Genomic DNA, 15,792 nt, shown 5'->3' on the forward strand with positions numbered 1-15,792 from the left:
GAAAACCTCTATTCGCAACCCGAGGATGCGTTCAAAGTAGCTAGAATTATTTCTCACTTTTTTCTTTAACTCAAGTGTCCTCGCTGTGGTGGAGCGTCGGCTCGCTCACCGCTTCTTCACTTCACTTCACGTGACACAGTGTGTGAACTGGTACTTCACTTTGGTTTTTGAACTACACCATAACTCTGGTTGCACAGCTAATTGATTTTTCTGAATTTATAGATTTCCATCTACTTGATATTTCAAATCTAAAAGTCGCAAAAACCCTCTTTATTGTACGATGCCTTGCCGATTACATACTTGTTAGGAGTGACAATCAGCGTAATGACTTCCGCGCGAGATAAAATGCTGCAGGACAAGTTGTTATTTATATTATTTCACTTAGCCCTAATCGCTAATAAAACTATATTGAACTCAGAAAGGAGAAAACACTTGAAGATTACAAGCAGTTAACAACAAAGCCTCGTTTATTTAAACATCTTGCTTATAATGTCGGCTTTAGGTTTTTTTCAGTCAAATACATAAAAGAATAGAGCGTATTACCGTCGCCGATTACATAGAACACATTACATTAATTTTAATCGAAATTACCTTTTTTATAAGGCAGTAATCTTATGTAAGCAGATTTTCCGCCCGGTGAAAATCTCTTCACTGACAAAAAGTTTAATGGTCTACCTCAACTCAGTCCTGGGGTAGTGGGCCCCATGTCTGACTAATCTGGAAAAAAGATAATGCGATTAATAAAGATAGGCTTGAGTGGCTATCTTGACTTGTGGCCTAATATAGTTGAGAAAAAGATTAATTTTTACATGACCACTTCATTCAGCATAAAAAAGAACATCGAACCTCATTAAATCTTAATTTCAATATTATTTACACAATACGCGCTTCATGGAAAATTACCCTTATCGGACCTATGGTCATGTGATACCGACTGTACCCGGAGCCATGCTTGACATATAAATTCAAGATCGTCTATTAAAGAAAACTAATTATACAATAATTCCCGAAAATTAATCTACAAAGAAAACTAACTGACAATATAACTTTAAACTTACGTAAAACCTACGTAAAGCTTGAGATAAACACGTGCCGACGACATTTTCGTAGAGACAATTGACACGTGTTTAAAATACTATTTTAACCTACAGTGATAACCGACAGTAATTTTAAGACAACCTTAGTAAAGAAAAATGTTCACAAACCCATATCCAGTGAAGTGAAGTTTTGTCTGCTGGTTCGGGCTAAAGCACTTAAATGATACTTGAGCAACGAGGATAATCCTTACATGGACCTTACCTTCAACGGGTGTTTAAAAATAAAAAGGCATAGCACAATAGGATTTAATTGCTGTGCTACGGGATTTAAATTAAACAACCTTATAAAAAAACTATAGTAATATTTAGTTTTACAAGAGCTACAGTTTTACAATGTATTTGTCGAATATTTCAATTTTGTTTTAATTATTCGCTGGAAAATAAAATTTCAAATTACCCAATTTACAGTTATGGACGGTCTACTTAGAAGAAATGGTCAAAAATAACTCATCTGGTACTGAACATAGTAATTCTGCAATGAATATACTTCTAGAATTTTGGGTTAAAGTGACTCCTTGCCTTCTACATCTAATGTCTCATTCCAAACAGGTAGGTCCTTTTATTATTTTTTACTATTTTTAGCTAAACTTATAATATATTACTGTAAGTTTTTATCTGTAGTGAACTAAGAGAAATTACTGTTGAATCAAAAGTGTTAGTCTTATTGAATTTCGCATTATTGAACTAATGGTACATTCAAATACTGTCAAAAGCATATAAGTAGTTAAGCTGTGCGATTTCTAGGGATAATCGCCTGATAAAGCAGTGGCCGGTGAATTCACGATAGTCGTTAATTTTACTACCGGTAAGGTAGAGTCCTGATATGCAATATCGACTTGATATCCACGGTTGGTCCCTGTTTTACCGACCGAACCCACAAGCAGCTTTTATGTAGGTGGCGTATGTGAGACCAGGGGTTCTGCGAGTTCCGAGACCTACTAGAAATTTATTTTTCTGGAGTTTCGATCAATGGGGATGTATTCCCTCTCCGAAATCCTTATTTTTTAACTTTGTGTGAGTAATCAACATTTCTAGAAAGCTTAAACTAATTCATTATTTGCTCAACTAGTTGTTTCCCTGCAAGATCGACCTAGATGGATGGTTCCAGAATATTAGGATTCCCTGTTGTAGTCGAAAGTTTTAGAAACATTTGTGAGTTTGTGGACTCTCAAAGCTTGGATGTAATATTTTAGATGCCCAAGAACGGCAATGATTGCAGACCGCTGATAGTAAGCACAATTTGTCTTTAGAATTTCACACAACGATGTTTGTAATATTTAACGCCAGAAAGAAGGATACCCAATAAGCTTTGCTAATTCTTAACTAATTAGATGGGTTTAAATAAATGTTCACTCAATATAAAATTAAACGTTTGGTTTTATTCAAGAAAAAACATTAGGCCTGCTTTTACAAGAGAAAATCTTAACCCATAATGTGATCAAAGTAAACATGGTTATAACAGAAATTCATAATACCTATTAACATCTTTGAGCGTTGGTTTGCTAATGAAAGTATCCGTAGTATCACTACTTTCAGTTGTATTATCATCATAGGCTCTACTTTCAGAGTAATGCCTGATAGTCGGCTGTTCCTTATCAGGCAAGAATCTGGTTTTTAGAGTCATAGCATTTCGAACTGCACAAGCGTTATGTCAGAACTGAAGGTGGTGATTTTATCTTGTTGAAACAAGACTGTACCATTTTTGCAATAATGGAAAGCCCAGATCTTCCAAATTAATTACATTTTGTAGAAACTGGTCCAACAATTTTTTTTTTCCAATCCTTTAACATAGACTGCACTAGCGCTACGCAGTGTATCTCGAATTATAAGCCCTACTTCTTCGTATGGTATGTCACCGGAAGTTCATTCTAGACCGTTGTAATTCCACGTCAGACACAAATTTTGACTTTTGTATTTAGCAGGTAGTGAATTCCCGTAGGAAGGAGGTTTAAATAGGTAGGTTATAGGTTGAGCGTCTTCCTGACAATGAAATATAGTCAATTCCTTGAAGACGAATTGGTTGAGGGGATTCTAGAGGCCTTGCAAATCCACGATAAACTCCATGTCGATGAAACATAAGCTCTGTGTGCTGTATTCATCTCTTTTTACCTTTTCTCCCCAATTTTATTACTCCTACCACTATCATCTTAAATCAACTTTTTCACGCTACCACTAAGAGGTTGGTACTGAATAATACGTTCATGTATAATTAGACAGTAGGCTGCAGTTTCAGAAGGGAAGTTGTTTGCAGATTTAAATTCCAAACAAACGTCCACAGAGCCCTGTTTGCGAAAGTAATATTGTTTTATCAATCAATGACAGTAAGTGGAGCATATTCTTTGAAATCACTTTACTTCAACATTGGTTCAGTCTCTTTCCCGTAGTATGCGGTCTGCAAGTTTGCATACATATCATAACACAGGGGAAACTGATTATGGTTGAAGTTTAGATGCAAATTACCGTACGGATAGCACTGTGAATTGAAGAATAATTTGACATTGGTTACATTACAGTGATCGAAGCGATTAGCATAAATGTCTAGTTTATCCTTTCTACCTGTACAAAAACCCAGTATAATGTACCTTAGTTCTTCCAACTGAGTTGATGTTTTCACAGTCTGTATATGTCTTAAGGTGGTGGGAAGCAGGGGGTATTCACAAAATTCCTATGAGCGAAAACTCATGGATGTTAGAACGATTTCTCGATAGTCTTCAGCAAATTCTAAGATCTTACTGAGTGAAACAGCGACATCAAAGTATCCCTCATCATTGGTAAAACATTTTGTTTCTTCCGGGATGTTGAGCCATCCTGCATTCTTCATAAAATTAATTTGTCCAGGCGTAAGTGAGGCGAAGTTTTTCATAGTATTCGTGAGACCGACATTCTTTCAACGATCGATCTGAATACCATTGAGTTCATATCGAATTTTATCAAGCAGATAGCAGATGGCATTGCTCACTAGTATTGTAGTAGTAACAGGTGTAACTCCATCAGGTCTTGTTAGCCTTCCATACATGTGTATTGAATTCTTGCTTGGTAGTATGCATAAATCTTAATGCTGAATAGAAATTCGAATTTCATCGCTGTTGTTAAATATTGATGAGGCGTAAGGCTGATGTGCATGAATCTCAGAGTAAGCTATAGACTCATCAAAACGCATTGGTGCTTGAATGTTCAGCATTTTTTCCATTTTCGTTGCAACAAAAGGAAATGATAAATATTCTGAATAGACACTTCAGTTTCTTTTTCCACAAGGTTTGATCTTCAGACCACGGTGTGCCAGAAAGAGCACGTTCTTAGGTATTAGCGTCTTGCGTGTTTTTCGAGAACTGGCTTGCATTTGACACGTTGACATTCTTATATAGGCTCCTTTGTGATTATACGCGATACCCATTATTATGATTTGACGTGTAGTCTCATTGTTATAACTTCTCCTAAAAAATTCATCAAGTCGCCGGCCTGATTGGCTTCAAGAATTCGTGGCGTGAATCCCAACAGGCAATTAATAGAATCGTGGGGTTAAAAATTCACTTTGTGATCATACTTTATCTCACTGCGCAATGTTTTATTATTGGGTTTGATGTTTATTTTAATACTATCAATTGCTAAAATCAACGTTAGGAATCGCATTGAATGTGAGCAATTGAACCAGTCCAAGGGCATAGTTCTTGTGAGAAGAGAGTTCTATTGGCGGAAAATACTCTGCTTCTAGCACAGAAGAGTTTTCTCTTATCGTGAGAGTGAACGATTCATCCCTGATGGTCTTATGTTTTATATGCATTTTTCCACATAGAAATTTTAGACCGAAATGACCACATTCAACATTGTCATAGCCTTGATATCTAACATGATTGTAGTTTATCACTCTACTAATACCTAGGTTATCTACTAGATCCGATGGTGGTCAAAGATTAACGAAACTGTCAAAGTTTAGGACACTATCATAAATTGTTGTATAGGTTACCTAGTGGTACCGGGACCGTCACTATCATTAAGATTAACAATAGCTGACCAACTTTGCGAGGTCCATTCACTGGTAGTTGATTGCTGATAAGCACTCCACGAAAATGTGAAATCTTGAGAGCTTTAGCAAACTTGAACAGATCGTTATCAGTAAGTGGATGGTGTGATAGGTTCACTACAAGTTTTTTGACACCGATATTACATGAAGTCCCTGTTCTTTTCGGTAAGCTTCCATGTGAATACCTAATCCTTTCCACAGGGTTTTAGGTGTAAACCTTTTCCTAGAGCAATAGACTACATTGCATTGTTATGACATTGAGATTCTGCCAGTTGTTGTTTGGTAGTGCAAGCATCATTTAGCGCCTTAGCTACACCTTCTGCTCCACCAGTAATAGAACCAAGTGCACTGAGTCTAGCAAAAATGGGACTTAGTGGCAAAACACCTCCAACTTTCGAAGGTATTGGCAAGAAACGTGGCTATTGTACTTGATGTTTGTCGCCTACGCTTTTGACAGCTTTCTGTGCACCTATGATTGCAGACTTGATGGCCACTTTTGCATCACTACTTCGTCTCATTGCCTTCTTGGCTGCAGTCAAATTGTTTCTAAATGCTATTAGTTTATTTTTTGTAACTGGTTTCTCCTTCGAACTGGGCTTCCTATTCTTGGAAATATATTTTCTCTTTGAAACTCATATCGAGTTTCGTTTTGGCATTCAATAGGTTAGTTATTACAGTGCTGGAGCTTTCTCGTCAAATCCAGCGTCTTCAGAAAAAAGACTTCCCCCAGCTTTACTGGCTAATACACGCTCTGCAGCGTTTCTCGTTTTAAAGTTGACACGATTTCTCGAGTATCAAATGTCAAAGGATTACCACCAGGATCACCTCGAGCAAGTCGCTGAGCTAGCTTTGTACCTGGACCACAGTATTAGTAACCAGGCAAGTACAGCTCAAACGGCAAGTTGTTGATGACTTTGTTGACCAACCGTTTACCTTGATGGCGTATCTGTACTATTATTTAGCAAAAATCGCTTGCCGTCATAATGGCTTAATGCAATTTTTATTTGTTTAATGGTTTCAACTTTCTAAAGTCTGCATCTGATTATATACTGTGTTCTGGATTGTATAATTAAGTTTCATAGGCATGCAGTGAAGTTATCAAAGGTGATTGACTTTTTGACGGCGCTAGCTTTCACCCCTTTTGCTGTTTTGACCAAATCTCCACCGATCACGTGGATACTATAGATCTTGCTTGGCAAGCTAACAAATTCCGTAATAATTTTACCAGAACATTCATCCTTCATTAAACCCAGAACTTTGTTCTTGGCTTGCGGCATTCCGAAAAAATTGTCGCGAAGGTAGTCTGATGTATCGAATTGGTATATATTGTTTTCCATATCTTTTTCATACGAACATAAATGTCAGCGCATTCAACTTCGTATATTAAAGTATCCGTGTCAGTATACAATAATTTGCAATTTTTATCATACTTTTTACACATGTAGCCGTAGTGGAGATCATAAATTAGGATTTTGGATACATCAAGGACCGTAAGCCCTACCTCGAACGGTGTATTGAACAAGACTTGAGATTTCCTTAATTCAATAGCCACTGGATTTCCACTAAATATTGCTTGGCTGTGGAAATTTGGTTTGGCTGTGAGAGATTCTGCTCCATACTACCCTTCCACTTTGTTGCGAGTTTCATATTGACAAGTTTTTGTACATTCGCCATTGTTTTCGCGCAAACAGCGTTATTCATCAATTTAAATAGGTTATTTTTAAATTCATTCTTAGCGTTTGTTCTAAAGTTACAATTGAGATCCATATATTTCTTAAGCCATGTAGACTGTTTAAATTTAAGAACTATATAAATTTTGACAAGTTTAAGACCATGAGCTAATGCATGTTTGAGAGCCCGGCCAACGAGATTTTAATCGTTCTCGAGATTTCGATTCGTTATGAGAAGATTTCATAATTTTTTTCAATACAGAAATTGGCGGTTTACCTCGAGAATGAGATGTTGAATTCCCTCGCGAATAAGATGATGGCTTATCTTGCGTGGTAGATTTCTATCAGTTTTAACATTTCGATTGATCTCTGGAAGATGATTCAGTTGGTTGAGCGGAAGATGGTGGCTGATCATCCTGGATAAATGAGACAATTTGTTTACACTCAGAAGAGTGCATCACTGGTGCCACCTCTTCGGCTTATATTTTACAGTCAAAGAAATCTGAAAGATTTCAGATTATATGCTTATATAAATATGTGTTTGGGCGTGTGTTATACGTGTTGTAGGTTGTAATATCAACGAAGTAATAACACAGCCACACAAAAAAAGTGTGCGCATCTGGTAACAAGACACACATATTCCTATGGATTTTTGGGGCGCTGAATTCAAAATCGATATCAAAAATCACCCATCACGTCATGGTTGAGCCATAACCTCAAAAAATGACGAAAAATCATGCACTGAGGAAAATAAATTTCAAAATAATGCCAGTGATGCAAATTTTCACTTCAAAAACATGTCGACAAGTGTAAAGGATCAACCCTTGTCTGATATCAACTTATTTAACATAACTTTACCCAATAGAACCTGACCTCACCTAACCTGAATTAACAGAAGTTTATTGAACTACACGTATAGCTCTGGAAGCATATTTTCACAGTAGTAAATGTGTGCTACATCGAATGGGTCAACTCGAGCCTAACCTGAAAATAAATCTAACCTAGCCTAACCTAACCTAACTTAACCTAACCTCACGAAACACAATTAAACTGATTGTGTTGTCCCGTTGTGTTTGCGGTACCGTTTGAATCAGCTTGGGCCTAACCTGCAAAGAGGTCAAACCTATCCTAACCTAAAAAAACCTGACCTAACCTAACCTAACTTAACTTCACGTAACACAATTAAACTCATTGTGTTGTCCCGTTGTGTTTGCGGTACCGTTTTATTCAGCTTCGGCTTAACCTACATAGAGGTTTAACCTATCCTAACCTAAAAAAACCTGACCTAACCTAACCTGGCCGAATGAAATTCAACCACACGTGTAGCTATGTGAGCGTACGGTTCTCAGTCTTAAATGTGTGCTATATTTAATAGGTCAACTCGATCTTAACCTACAAATGAATCTAACTTAACAGAACCTAACGAAATTTTGCTTAACGCAAAACAACTTAACTTAAGTGTTCTCGTTGTAACACAATAAAATTCATTTCATTGTACTACAGGTGGTTAAAAGTTTAGACGCACATTACTCATTTGAAGAAACTTAGAACTACAAGTAGAATTGACCCCATTTCAACTAACCTGACAATGCTTGTATCAATTAAATTGTAGAACTGTAAATTAAACATGCAAATGAATAAGAGTTTTATTCAAAATTTTCTTCTCTCTGCTATTCTTAAACTTAAGGGATATATTTATACTATCTTTCGTGTTTACATTTTATCTTGCTTTTTATCGTAATTAAATTGATTTATAGACCTACTTCAGTCTATTTTCTGCCTGCTATAACGTGTCCTTTTTTCTTCGATGGAACGATGCAAACGGTTACGCTAACGTTTAAGATCTACATTCGTTTCCCTTTTCAACATCCATCAAAAATCAGCCATCATGACCTCATCCCATCTGCCCTGATATCGTTGTTCCATCACTTTTATGTCTTGATGAAAACGTTCCCCTTGTTCTTCGCTGAAATCACCAACATTTTCTAGAAACTTAACCAGATGGGAATCTAGAAAGTGAAGTCTTAAATTCATCAAGCAGCCTAACTTTTTGTAGTTTCTTATCATTTTCGCAACAAAATTCTCGTAGTTTGGACTTTTTTTGTTACCGAGGAAATTTTCGTTTACTGCTTTAAAACTTTCCCAAGCGTCCATTTCAATTTTCGTCATGTGGCTCACGAAATTAGTATCTCTTGTCAATATTCGAATCTGTGGTCCATCAAAGACTCTTTCTTTCAATTTAGCGTCTGAAACATTAGGGGATTTAAGGGATATATACTTATAGCATTGTCCGCCTTTGTCTAACGCCTTGACAAATTGCTTCATGAGCCCAAGCTTTATGTGCAGGGGTGGTAGTAAAATTTTTTCTGGATCAACGAGGCTTTGGTTGATGATATTATGAGAACCATCTTTGAATGAATCTCTTAAAGGCCAATGTTTTTTGCTGTAATGATTGGCTCGATATCTGCTATTCCACAGGCATATAAAGCATGGCTCTCTCGTGAAACCCGATTGTTGGCCTAATATCATTGTTATGACTTTGAAATCACCACATATTTGCCATTTGTGATTCGTGTAATCAATTTTTTCAAGAAGCATTTTAACATTGTTATATTCTTCTTTGATGACCGTTGAGTGAGCTATAGAGATAGGAGCGTAAGTATTCGTGTTATGCAGTAAAACAGCCTTAATGCTGCGTTTTGACGAATCAATGAAAAGTCGCCATTCTTCGTCTCTGTACACATTTTTCTTCAAGTGGTTCATTAGTCCGTTAACGTCAGTGCAGTACACTAAATACGTCTCTTCGTCTTTAACGAAAAACTTTCTGAATTCTTTGTCCCTGTCGCGATAGAATGAAACTTTTGTCTTTGGCTCTAGAAGATTTCTTCTTTTTAGAAATGAAGCTGCAAATTCAGCGCTGTCTTTCGGTAATCCAAGATCTCTAATAAAATCTTTGAGTTCTAGTTGCGACACTAATATTGGAACCTTCAATTTCATTTTATGCACGCCATATTCGTCATCTTTTTCGTCATTTTCATCGAAATCATCAGAACTATTTTCTGTTCGATCACTGGTTTCACTACCGTCTCCATGACGTTGACTTTCAACTTCCATTCTATCATCTTCTAAAGCGCTTAAATCAGTCTGGCATGCATTTTTGTTGATTTCAATTGCTCTTGTGACTGTGCACACATTAATGTACGAAATGTTATTTTTATTTCTGGCGTTGAACCCTTTGACGGAATTCATGCAAAAGGAGCAGTCCTTCACAATAACGGGTTTTTTCCATGTGGTTGGTGTAGAGTACTTGCGGTACTTTTCGTTATTTGAATTTTTTAGACGATACAACATAAGTCTGCAGGAATTGCAAATGACGTGAGGAACCCATTTTGTTTCTTGGTGCAGCAATTTACGATCAAAACACTTTTCGTAAAGACTTTTCGCTTCTTCGTCGATTGATTTTCGAAAACTGCTCACTTCATATTTACTGCAAATGTAACATAATGAATCTGAGCTATTCTTGCAGGCATGCGATTGAAAAATGCTCGCGGTTTTTTTCCTTGTAGCATGAGACTCTACACCAACCAAGTGATCCATTGATGAAGAGCTACGGTTGCATGATGACGATGTCGGAGAGCCCGCTTTCCCACCCTGACCAGACGCCGATACTGAGGTTTTTTTCTGCATCTTAATACACTTTTTACCTGTGTCTGCCATGACGGCATGAACGCCGTTTAACCAGGGATTCAGCCAATGTGGATCCTTTTCCCACTGTCACCACGTGGAGGTGCCCTGGTTACAGGCACAGGCGAATAATGCTAGCAACAAGCGGTTACGAAACTCCAGACATTCACTGCTATTAATGTCAAAATATGAAAGTACGCAAGAACAGGGTTGCCAGCGTAATCGGTTAGGTTAGGTCAGGTTTTGTTAGGTTAGGACAGGTTAAACCTCTATGTAGGTTAAGCCGAAGCTGAATGAAACGGTACCGCAAACACAACGGGACAACACAATCAGTTTAATTGTGTTTCGTGAGGTTAGGTTAGATTAGTTTAGGCTCGAGTTGACCCATTCGATGTAGCACACATTTGGTACTGGGAAAATATGCTTCCAGAGCTTTACGTGTAGTTCAATAAATTTCTGTTAATTCAGGTTAGGTGAGGTCAGGCTCTGTTGGGTAAGTTATATTAAACAAATTGATATCAGACAAGGCTTGATCCTTCACAATTTTCGACATGTTTTTGAAGTGAAAATTTGCATCTCTTGCATTATTTTGAAATTTATTTGCCTCAGTGCATGATTTGTTGTCATTTTTTGAGGTTATGGCTCAACCATGACGTGATGGGTGATTTTTGATAGCGAATTTGAATTCAGCGCCCCAAAATCCATAGGAATACGTGTGTCTTGTTACCAGATCTGCACACTTTTTTTTTGTGTGGCTGTGTAATGATTAACTATGAATTTTCCTAAATTGATTTTATGTTGTGTTTGAATAGAGGCAGATGTAAATCGGCATACATGCACTTCTCGCGTTTGCAGCAGCAGCAGGTAGTTCTAGTCATGCCATCTGATCTCTCATTAGGTCTTAACCTGTTATCATATAGAGATGCACAAAATCTTGTAGTAAAGAAAAGAAATTCAAAATTCTTATTCAAAACATAGGCACACATACAAATTACACTCACCGTCGAATTTACAGTGGTTTTCTGCAATCTGCTGGCCATGATGATAATTACGCAAAAACACACAACCGCAAACTTTGCTTAATCACCAATCCTTTGAAAATCAAAGCCAATGCGTGACTAAGCAGTTGCGCAGTGAGCGCTCGTATTTACAGGGGCCTACTACGACACTTATAGAACTCGAAGAATCATTCTCGAATGACAATGCGCGATCATCTCTGTCTGGATTACTCTTGAGCGGTCGTATTTCGTATAGGTTATATTAAGTCAAAAAAATGCTAGTGCAACAAAACAGCAGTCATATGAAAGCTGAAAGTGTTCTACGTAAATGAGCTTGAAGACGTTCGTGTAAACAAAATTTTGTGCTTAGCAAACTGAAAAATGTAAAAAAGTAAGGATTTTCGGGTACATTTAAGAACAGTCAAGTTTACAGCATTATTTCTTATACAAGAGTTAATGCAAAAGATTTGAGAAAATTCATGTGTATGAGGAAAACTGTTGCGAACCAGTTGCAGTTGAGAAATTTAAAAAAATAATAAAAATTGTTGCTTAAAAGTACAAAAATGTGCAACTATATTATCTTCAGTTCCAATACAGATATTAAAGCGATTCGAACTAAAAACTGTAATGGATAGGCTCTGTAATTATTTTCAACCACCCGGAAGGATGTGATAGTCTTATTTTTTGTAAAAATCGCGATATTTTTTAACATTTTTTTTTAAAACAAGTAACAGAAAGCAGGGTTGGCCTTTTTTTGTTTGACTGCCGATCCCTGGTGTCTTTCTTCGACCCGTGGTTCTGAATCCTCGGGTGGCACCTGACCACGGGTCGAAGAAAGGGACCAGCGCTAGGCAGTAAAACAAAAAAAGGCCCGCCCTGCTAGAAAGCTCAAAGAATCTCTATTTTGGATGAGGCGAGCCGTGGAAATGTGCCGAGGTCACTCATGTATGAAAAGATAGTAGCATAGCTATAGAGAGGAATACCCTAAAGGCCTAACTGGTAACTGCGTCACATTACGCATCATTACAGTGCTTTATAAAATTCTCAATTTTTCTAAGCCTTTTCACGCCTATAGAGCAAAAGTAAAGCGGCTGATTTTGGGTCTTCAGGAAACCACTTAAAGTGACACATACGGAGATCGCAATTTTACGCATTCATTTCGTAGGAGAAACATAGAACGGAATAAAAGGGTTGCGTTAAGAATAAAACTCGCGTGTTTGAGGTTTTATTCCTTGACTTGGCAGCTGCGCCTTGTGGTGGCAGAAGCCTAACACCTTTAACCTAAACTTACAATCTAAGAATAACGTATTTTCTTGCATACACTCGCGATTTGCTCTACAGGATAGACAAAAATTGTATTTTTTAATTACAGATATTGAAAAAAGTAGCAAGTGTAACTCGGGGACAACCTGGTTATAACTCACATGGCCGCTACCTTTGCTTCGCTTTCGCAGCAAACTTGACACTCGTCAACATCTCTTTGTTTGCTATCTTTTTGCACAACATATTTTATTATCGTGAATTCCTATTTTTCACTTTAAAGAAATTAAAGGCTACTTACTACGTTCATGCAGTTCCTTCTTCCCATCAGTGAACAGGCAATAGAGTCTGTTCATCGCGATTTCAATCCCGCCCTCGACAAACACAAATTTCATAAGGATAAATCCAAATTATGAAGCTACATGGAGAAAATTTCTTCAGTCACTATTACACAAAATTTGGTTAGAAGACGGGCAGAGCGTCATTTCAGGAATTTAAAATAATGGTTGTAGTATCTACATTTATATATTTATTAAATATGCATGTGCTTGACGGAATCATCCATTTATTGCCAAGAACATCTACAGTTTTTGATAGTTGAGACTACTCTCGATTTAGCAGGCATTACTATTCCAAAGCTAAAAATTAGAATGTTGCCAGGCGCGGAAATCGCGCATTCGCGCACATGCAATACACTTTTCTTATTGGTTTCTGTATATTTTGTCGATTTATAATGATCTTGCTGTTTCTTTGCATCGCATTTTTTAAATAAAACACTATTATATATTTATTACCTATTTTGTATTCCAGGCGATAAAATCTTTATCCGCATAACAGTTAAAATCGTTATATAACTTATTATTAAAAAAACATACGAATTAGAAAAAAGCACGTTTGCCCCAACTTTTAAGTTTTTTTCTCGATTCCATTCTAAACATTTTTTATTTACACTACTCGATTTTTTCAATTCGCCATTGTTACACGATTCAAATATGTTTATCATACGGAATTACGAGGACAAGAGAAAATAAATGATGGAAAGAGGTATTTAGTCGCCATTTTCTAATTTATGGTATGACTGGACCGAGAAAAACTGCTTGTTCACGAACGAAATTCACAAAATACATAGCCAAACACATACGTATAGACAAACAAGTGGCGCATAGTCCTAATGGGAGATGTGCGAATCATTTAGAGTACATTGTAATTATTTTTTTCAAGGGAATTTTTTTATGTTACAGTTTTTCTTTTTTGAGATTAAGTTTATCCTTATATAATTAGGATGCTACAGTTTCTAGAGAGAACACCATAAGTGTAAAAAAGCCAATAAAGTAAAACAAGACCTCATTCTCGCTGATGTGTTTTTGTAAGGAATATATATATATATATATATTTATTTGTTCAATGGGAGAAGATCAACTTTCCCCTCAATTGGAGAACAGCTTTCACAGATTATAAAGTTCCTTACAAAAAGAAACTAATTACCACACCAAATGGTATTTTCGCGACAACTTGCAAAAGTGGAAATGTGTCACTTAATTAAATTGGAAATTGTTTATTTAAACGATAACGTAATCATGCTTATGGCCAAATAACTTGAAAGGCAATAAAACTGCAATTGCCGTTAATTAAACGAAATAAGTGTTTAATTTATTTATTATTTTAAGTGCGGTAGGCAGGGCAATACACAATTTTATAGAACATTCTTGAAAGCAGGATGTTTATTCTCGAAAGCGACACGTTTATTAAACTTTTTAATAGATAAAATATGTATTTTTCTGAAATTGACGATGTAAATGGCGAGTTGTTATTGTTTATTAAATTGATAAATTTTAATTAAAATTTTAATTTAATTTGATGATGATATACAACTTGTCTTTTTATAATTTTAAGTTAAATATTATTTTTCAACTTTAACAAAATTGAGACCCCGAATTCCATAACCCCACATAAAATTTGCCTGGCCGCTTCAGGCCGCTCGTGTTGGCCCCTAATGCCTTGACAATGAGTTTTTTAAAATTCATTATTTAAAAGTATTACTTTGTAGGAAACGTGATGGCTCATATTTTTTCTCGCAGCAAAAAAGCTGCATCTTTGACCGTTTCTGTGAAAAATAAAGAAAAAACCCTGATTTTTCAGACAAGCAAATTGACTAAATATTTTCACTTCAACTCACTCGGAAAGACAAGGTTTGTTTTATTTTAAAGTAAAAATTTAAGAAATTGTCCTTCAAACTGTTCTTAAGATAATGAGCAATTGAAATAGTATTCGTTTGTTAAAATAAAAAGTTATACATTTTTGCTGGGAAAAATTTATATTTATATACAATTTTTTTATTAGCGCAAAATTTCAGCGAAGGAAATGCTTATTAGGATATAATGAAGTTGTCTGAAAGGTATTACCTTAATTGAATTATTCCTCAACAAAATAGGAGCATTTAAATATCATTGATTGACTGCGTGATTGGTGATACTTTGGAGCATTGGCTTTCTCGACCACAGCCGTCGCGTCATGTGACGGGCCCCTGGACTGGCATCATTTTCGTCTATTTATTAACTTATTCATTTAAATTTTTAAACAAAAGATTTAAGTAAGCGTGGCTTACATTTAGATCAATGTTCACCCACGGTCTCCCTCGGTTGTCCCATGCTTATGAACAATGGGTCAAGGTTGGCTAATGTCCCGTCTGCCATGCTTCGCCCACGATCAAACGTGATTTGGTTGAAATTGAACTTTGGAAAAATGGTTGAAAATGGACACAATCTACTAAATTTTCCTGACTTTTATAAAAGGATTGGTGGATACATATATTTTTATTTGACTTTGCGCAATTTTTAAAAGAACAAGCGTAAAAGAAGTTTGCATGGCTCAAGCATGGCAAGACACTTGAAAATATCTGGCTAAAGTATGAGTCAGGGCCGAATACTAGCATGGTGCAAGCCTTGCTCTTGTCCATCTCCCATGCTTAGGACACGCCAAACATAAATGAGTATTCTTAAGAACATGTGAGTGTCAGAAAAAATTACCTTGCGTTCAAAACCTGAAGTTAACCAAAAGTCTGC

The 15,792-nt window shown here is 36.4% G+C and overlaps 1 protein-coding gene across 1 annotated transcript in view; it reads left to right on the forward strand.

Annotated features, from left to right (window-relative positions):
* Positions 1 to 15,792, forward strand: part of LOC117172910 (protein unc-79 homolog) — a 600,505-nt gene that overhangs the window by 431,173 nt on the left and 153,540 nt on the right. The window contains exon 10 of the mRNA XM_033361204.1: positions 1,506 to 1,646. Coding sequence (XP_033217095.1) covers positions 1,506 to 1,646 — 141 coding nt within the window. The remainder of the gene's footprint in view (positions 1 to 1,505; positions 1,647 to 15,792) is intronic.

The sequence above is a fragment of the Belonocnema kinseyi genome, chromosome 5, assembly GCF_010883055.1.
Source record: "Belonocnema kinseyi isolate 2016_QV_RU_SX_M_011 chromosome 5, B_treatae_v1, whole genome shotgun sequence".
In the NCBI taxonomy this organism is placed as follows: domain Eukaryota; kingdom Metazoa; phylum Arthropoda; class Insecta; order Hymenoptera; family Cynipidae; genus Belonocnema; species Belonocnema kinseyi.